Here is an 8359-nt window from a genome sequence, read left to right on the forward strand (position 1 = left end):
AAAAAAAAAAAAAAAAAAAAAAAAAAGTATATACTCAAACTAATATCAGATCAAAGTAGCCTCTTATCAGGAAAGAAAAAAACAGATGTCAGAAAATGTAATGTAAAACAAACAATATTTTGTTGGGCTTAAAGAAGAAAGAGATTCAGAGGGAAAGAAAGGACATTCCAGAAACAATACAAATACCTGAAAACAGTAGGAGTTGTTCTAGGAATTATAAGCTTAACGCAACTAAAGAGTATCTCAGTGGAAAGAGAAAAAAATTTGGACTTGATGCTATATGATCAAACCCCCTATGAGGAGGTGGAAGTAAGGATATAGGATGTACAAATAAAAGTCAATTCAAAGAAAAGTGATAATGAGGACAAAAGAAAAAGAATGATATCGAGAGACATCCTAAGGGACAGAAGTGACAGAACTTGATTATCCCAACAGGCCAAAAGCTTCAGTAAATATGAAACTATAAAATTAAGTAACCTAGAAGACCAAGTTGGTCTTTAAGAAGAAAGGAAAATCACTGGGAAACTAAAAAAAGAATGTAGGGAGCTCAATTCCAGGTACATTGAATTTCTGATTTCAGTAAGGAGATTCATATAAAAAGGAGATTAAAAACTTGGAAGTTATTTTTATACAGCTGGTAATTTGACTTCCACTTCATTAAAAAAGACTCTGAGTTGTAAAAAGAAAGCCACACACTAATGATAGGAGCCTGATCCTTTTACTCTGTTACATCAACTCTACAAACGCTTCCCTCTTAATTCATTTGCTTTTTTCATGGAACACTTTTTTTTATTACTTGCTTTTTTCATACTGACAGCAAATTCATTCCTACTCAATACAATGGTTCACACAGCTTTATCCTGGCTCTTGTCAATCTCTATGCTCTCCTTAGGGAGATCTCACTGAAAAGCTGATGACTGCCAAAGCTAGATCATCATTTTACTAAATGAATACTAAGTAGATGTGACAAAACAAGATTATGCAATACATTAAGTTGTATCTCAGAGAGTGACACTGTCATTAAACAATACTCTAATCCAAAGCTGAATAATGTAAGAGTCAGCCCCTCTTACGCACTTTGCAATCAAGTTTTTTTTTTTTATTTGTGTGTGTGTGTGTGTGTGTGTGTGTGTGTGTGTGTCCAGCTCAGTTCACCAGGGGGCAGGGCTGGCTGGCATGTGGTGCTGGGGGATTGAACAGCGGTCCCTGTGCTTTGCCAAGCTTGTTCTAAGTAGGTGCTTTAGACCACTGAGCCATCTCACCAGCCCTTTTTTTTTTTTTTTATTTTTTTTTTATTTTTTGCAATCAAGTTTTAAAATCCTACTGTGTGTGTAACAGATTCGCTAAACAAAAAATGAAAAAAATAAGGGATACTATTACTCATTAAGCAAGACTTATTTCCTCCATTCCTCAAGACCTCAAACTGCCTTTGCTCTATGTCTCTGTTAACTTGACTACAGTAGATACTTCATATGAATGGAATTATACATACTTATCCTTTTGTGACTGTACTCCAACTAGTCCTTGAGGCTCATTTATATTGTAACACGTCTCAGAATTTCTTTTCTTTTTAAAACTGGATAATAATATTCTACTACAAAAACAAGCACACTTTATCCATTTTTCTATGTAGATCAGAGTCCAACCTTTTGGCTGTTATAAATACTACTACACAAATCCTGTGCTGCAGCCCATGCTATCAATCCTTTTATGTACTAGATCTGTCCAGAAGTAGAATTTCTGAATCAAATAGTAGTTCTATGTTTAATATTTTTAGGAATTATCATATTGTTTTCTACAGTGGATACAACATTTTACAAAGCCCACCACCAATGTATAAGAGTTCTAACCAAACATAAATGTAGGCATCAATTTCAAAACAAAATTTTGCAAAGCCTCCAATTCTCCCAGAATAACTAAGTTCTATTGTTTCTCTATGAGGTTATTTGAGTACTCATCTACACTAACACCTGTTATTTTCCATTTTCTATTCTTAATAGCCATATTGACAACTATGAAGTAGTATCTCACTGTTTCAAGTGGCATTCCTCTGACGATTAGTGATACTGAGCATTATCTTCATGTCTTCTTATCATTTGTGTATCTTTGGAGAAATGTCTATTCAAGTCCTTTGTTCCTTTTTAGTTGAGCTGTTTCTACTTATGTAGTTGAATGTTAGGAACTCTGCATACACTTTGAATATTAATTAAATATACATTTAAAGGCAATACTACAAAACAAGTTATTTAAAGAAATATAACATAATGCAAATATTATAGGTTAAATTACCTGGTGACGCATTTCTAAAAACATGATGATTGTGGGTATCAATCTCAAAACAGTATTTTGCAAAACCACCAATTCTCCCAAAATAACTAAGTTCTACTGTTTTTCTATAAGGCTTATGTGAGTACTCAAAAACTATTTTTAAAATTCATGATTGATGAAAACTGTAAAAGAGGGCTGGCAAGATAGCTCAGTGGACTAAAGCTCAGGGACCATGGTTCAATCTCCCAGCACCATATGCCTCTCCAGCCCCACCCCCCGGGCGGGCTGAGCCAGGCCACAAAAAAAAGAAAAAGAAAGAAGAAAAACATGAAAGAGTAACCAAAATTCATAACTCACATAAAATAGCAAAAAATATTCTATTTCTCATAATTTCAGAGCCACTATGATGTACACCTAGTAAACACCATTCATATTCAATCAATATTGTACTACAGTGTATTTCTACAGCATTCAAGTGCTAAAAGATGCCCAATTCTATGTTTTTATTTCATGTTATTTTTAAAGGTACAACAACCAAAAGAGTTTTAAAACAAAATTAAAAAATCAAAATCAAAAGTCAAAACAGTTAAATTTTTTAAAAAGTTAAAACAAATTTAAAATCTATAAAAGACATGCTTTTATAATCACTGAGTGAAAGCTATTTCACTTTTGGCACCTTGTAAGAACAATCAACCAGCAAGTAAGAGCTAAACATACCAAGAAGTGCAGATTATAATGACAAAATATGGATCACAATATTTGAAATCCTAGATACAACAATGTTCTATATTTTAGTATATGTGTAAGCTTTTTTAATTTTTACTTATCTTACTTATTAAGCATCACTAATATGTGGGCTATAATTGCTTTTGTCCCCATCTCATTTAAATCTGAACCTTTAGTAGTAATTCTGGTACTTTCTTGAGGTCTTGCTGCAGTAGATCTGGAATGTTCCCAACTGCCAATATGTTATAAGGACTTGGTCCCTATCCAATAGGGCTACTGGGGGAGCCATTAAGAAACTTGTGGAAGGAACTCAAGTGCTGGGACCTTGACTTTTAGGGGGATACTAGAGCCCCAGCCCTTTCACATGTCTGCTTCCCAGCTATGATAAAGTAAAGAGATCTTCTTTCCCATATACTCTCACCATGATGTACTGCCTCATCACAGATTCAAACTGATAAAAGTCAAAAAAAAGGTGGACTAAAACTTCTGAATCTGTGATCAAAAATAAGTATTTCATTCCTTTAATTTGATTACCTCACTTTTTTTTGTCATGGCAACAAAAAGTTAACAGATCTTTATGTAGATGATTAAATTAAGCATGTATTATGACACACGTACAATGATATGTACCATATGCTTATATAAATATGCTTATAAGAAGATATTGTACATGAAGGAATTCCATTGTATTTAGATAAGTACATGTATTGTATAGAAGTAAATTCACTACAATCAGAAGAATAGTAGTACAGAGAAGATACAGAAGCTTTTAACATGAAAAGGCAACATATAGTAGAGCTATTTTCTAATGACATGAACTGCCCACTCTTGCTTACAATTTATACAAAAATATACTTATATTAGTTTTCTGGACTGCTCTAACAAGTTACAATAAATATGGTGGCTTAAAACAACATGAATTTATTCCTGTGCAGACAGGCAGCTAAAAGTCAGAAATCACTTTCACTAGGCCACATCAGGGTGGTGGCAGGGCCATGATCCTTTATACTCCTGTTCTAGTGGAAAGAATCCAAGAAGCCTATTCTAGAACTTTATATCTGCAAGCACTCCTTAGAATATGGGTCTAATTTCTGTTTCAGTGTCACACTGCCTTCTCTTTTTAATGTGCTCGTAAATTGCTCCTGTTTTTCTCTTACAGAGATATTAGTGACTGTATTTAGAGCTCACACAGCAGGATGTTTGTACCACTGAAAGTTCCAAAAGGTCATGATCACTGTTCTAGAATAATCTCACTATTTCAAAATCTTGAATTCTGCCATATCTGTAAGCTCTTGGTCGTACAGTAACACATATACAGGTTCCAGGCATCTGTTATGGCACCATTTTTCAGTCTACGACAATATAGTGAGACATTTTTATAGTATGATATTCTCAGAAAGGCTAAGACTATAGAAGCTACATGCTTAGTTTATTATTCTCAAACCAGTATCTTTCCTGCAATTGTCTCTACTTATACAAAAAGCTCTAAATCTGTCATTTAAAATAGAAAAGAATCACTAACTGTAGTACGACTCTTTTGTACAAAAAAGACTATAATAATACAATGTAATCACAGCCTTAAGAAATGACTCTTATTCATTAAATTTACAATACACTCTTCCTTGAAACTAAAATATAATTGCGATAACAATCAACTTCATTCCAAATTTAAAAATGAACCTACGAATTTACCTCCAGATCCCAACTGCTTATAGAATCTATATTCCAAATGTAACTGTGGTGCTCTGGATTTCATGGGCTCCTAAAAAACAAACAAACAAATTTTCAAAAATTCAAGCTATTAAAAGATCCCTAAGTCCCAGTTACAAATGTTTTAAGTTTTACTGACAATTCTTACATAACAAAATACTGAGCATCTTTAAGATCCACATAAAAGTAAGTTTAAGTTCAATCTGAAACTGATGCTACCTATAACTATATAGAAAGTAACTATTACATCAAGCATTAGAGAAATCAATTGTTTGACTTTTTGATCCTTAAAGAAAATGTGCTCTTAATATTCATAACTAAGAAAACATAGTAAAGAGAAAAGATGATAATATGAAAAGTTCAATACTGTTCTAAGTTTTTTAATTGAGCAGTAAGTTAAAGATTGTGAGATAATTTTTACATGCTAAATCATTAGTTTTGTTAACTACACATTCTCTAAGCAATACAACCAATAATCTACAGAACATTTCTATTATCTCTTCCACAGAGACAATCACTTTTTGATATTTACTTCCTTTGGATTAGTTTTACAATGTTGTTGGATTTCAACCAAATGATATATAATGTACGCTTCGTGTGGGTCTGAATTTTATACATGAACCTGGTTTTGAGATTCATATATACATCTTTATACATATACAAAGACAATAAGAGCATCAGTAATACAGCTCTTAGATATCCATAATTTTTTTTTAAGTTTATGTATTTGGTACAAGATCTCACTATGTTGCTAAAACTCATAGTGATCTTCCTGTTTCAGCCTCCTCAGCACTGGGATTACAGGCATGCACCACCATGCCTGGTCTTAGTGGGGGGCTCAGCATACCCAGAGCAGGGCTAGTACAGCATGTGTTACGGGGGATCAAACCTGGGTCCTTGCACTTGCCTAAGCAGGTGCTTAGACCACTGACCTATGGGATCAGTAATATTAAATGTGAAATTATCTGCAGAAAAAGGAAAATTTTAATAGAGCAACATAGAAAATCTCAATAAGAACCAATAGGTAAATATAACAAAGTAATAGGAAATTTAAAGGAAAGCCAAAAGAATTTTGAAAAATTTGTTTGAAAAAAAAAAGTTCAGTTTGCCAGAAGGCTGACACAACAGAAGAGAATACAAGAAGTGGAAGATACACAGAAAAATTATACAAAATGTCTTATGAAGGAAAAAACATAAAATGTAAGAGAGACCTGAATAATACAGTAAGGAGATCCAACATGCATTTGATAATCTCAGGAGGATAGGAAGAGAAAAATAAACATAAGCAGTAATGGAAGAAAGAGTTACTATGAATATTCAAGAACTGATAAGGATAATAAGCCAAATTTGAGAAGGAACTCAAATGCAATTACTAAAAGGAAAAAAAAGACCAAGACATATCATAATAAAATTATAAAATATAACAAAGACTTCAGGTAAGGAACTATTAAAATCCTGCTTGAAAGCTTACAATTATAAGGATTATTATAACAAACAATACCATTATTAAGAAGCACCACAGTACAGTAGGTAAAGATAATCACTAAAACTACATTGTACTAGGTTTGAATCCTGATTGTACCACTTCCTCTACCTATGTGACTTGTTGCATGTTAATTAGCCATTAATCATTCTGTACTTTTTGGTTCTTTTATTTAAGAACTGAAATGAAGTTAAAATTTTATCTTTTTCATAATATATGTATATTACTTCAAACAGTACCTTTCAAAGAGTGCATTACCTAGATTCTTTAGTTACCTCTCTGAAAGTACAGAAACTTAAGATAAAACTGAAATATATACCTTACTCAATCATTAATACCTCCTAAGTAAAAAATACAAACCAAGATCTAATTTAGTGACTTCACTTTGATCCTAGTACATTACTAGCAATAAAATTTTATTATATCACCACATAACAGAAGTCACACAGGCCAACATTTTCATTATCATGGCCAAGCAGCTATTATGTAAGTACAAAGATGAAGATAAGGAAGTGGTAGCTGAGGTCAAATTGACAACTTATCCTGAAACAAACTATTGATCTAAACCTGGACAACATTAGATAAGCCTAAGTCCCTGTGTAAGAGATGACAGAGTTGAAGTCACTGAAACTTGATCTCTCAATATGTCATGAAATAACACCTTTATTTATACCAAAATATAAAAACCAGCACTGAAAGTATACAGAAAAAGCATTTGAAGTGCTTATGTTTATGGAAAATTGTGAATAAAATTACCAGGAGGTAAAAGATACAAACAAATATTTAGAAATAACAATCTTAGTACTAAACTATAGTCCAATTTACCCAAAAATTTTCCTGTCCTTCCAAAAAAATTTGGGTGAATTTGAGGGAAGTAGGACTATCATACTTCAACCTCAAAGTATTAGAGATATAGATCTAAAGTTACTCCAACATACAATGAGTAATTTTAATTATTATATCTAATGCTAATTATTGTGCTTAAAAAGGACAATTCCAAGTAGAAAAGAATATCCAGAAAAAAAAACAAACAAACAAGGGGATGATGATATGGCACAAAATAAACACGTTTAAAAAGTGATATATGTGTTTATATAATGCTAGGAAATGGCATAATAAATGTTTAGTAAGGCATCAGTGGTCTGGGCAGGATGAACAAGTTCCACATCTCAAAATCACAGGCCCCTTGATGACCATGACAAGGGACAGCAGTGAAGAGCAGTGGTGGTGAACTGAGGGCACATGTGTCACCACAGACAAGCAGAGCCCTCTCTGCCAGCCAAGCCTAGTGTATGAACTGTTATAAACCGAAGCCTCAGTATTGAGGTTTAATTGCAATGTTGGCACTTTGCAATAAATAAGTGGGTTTTGGGCTGCAGTCTGGGCACTCCATTTCTAAAGGGTTCAACATCATTGGCATAAAGCAAAGACTAACACAGTAGTTTACCTCCCCTAGCTTGTAAGAGGTACATCATTTGCATGTAAGCCCATGCTCCTGCAAGAAGAGGTACGCACAACTTGCTGTATTAGTACTAGCCTAGAACATGGAGAAAGGAAAAATTCCAAAGATATGAAAATCAACCATGTCTATTCATCCAGTTCCTGCATTCGGGGCCTCTCTTGTTTGATTCATATATATTAACCTTCCTTGCCCTGAAATCATGCTTATAAGGAACATTTGAATTTTAATTTAGTGTTCTACATCAGCCTATAGAAATAAAACATGTTATTTATACTAATTTGGGCATTTTGGACCTGTAACAATAACATTCATTAAAAATTAGCAATGGGGAGCCGGGGAGATGACTCAGTGGAACAAGTGCTTGCCTGACAAGTGCAAGGTCCTCAGTTCTATCCATGGTATCACCAAAAAAAAATTAACAATTAGCTCTTCAAGAAATACATCTCTGAGTTTAACTATATGAACCAATTCTTATGACTGATTTTTGAGTCCAATGCTAAGAAACCATGACCATCTGGGTAAGAGATCCTAACCAGATTTTGTATCATGAAGCTAAGGACTAGATCTTGAAACCAAGATGGATTCATCTAAGTAAATGCCACATGCCAGGCAACCAGTCTCTCCTGATGGTGCCACAAGCCTACGGTGCATCTCTATTCTCTCTTTCTCTCTCTCTCTCTCTCTCTCTCTCTCTCTCTCTCTCTCTCTCT

General features: G+C 33.6%; 1 protein-coding gene across 10 annotated transcripts in view; it reads right to left on the bottom strand.

Moving 5' to 3' along the window:
* The window catches only part of Csnk1g3 (casein kinase 1 gamma 3), an 81226-nt gene that overhangs the window by 62846 nt on the left and 10021 nt on the right, over positions 1-8359 (bottom strand). For all 10 annotated transcript variants that reach the window (XM_004631331.2, XM_004631329.2, XM_004631328.2 and 7 more), the window contains exon 3: positions 4687-4756. In XM_004631331.2, coding sequence (XP_004631388.1) covers positions 4687-4756 — 70 coding nt within the window. The remainder of the gene's footprint in view (positions 1-4686; positions 4757-8359) is intronic.

This window comes from Octodon degus, unplaced genomic scaffold (assembly GCF_000260255.1).
Source record: "Octodon degus isolate 3935 unplaced genomic scaffold, OctDeg1.0 scaffold00040, whole genome shotgun sequence".
NCBI classification, from domain to species: domain Eukaryota; kingdom Metazoa; phylum Chordata; class Mammalia; order Rodentia; family Octodontidae; genus Octodon; species Octodon degus.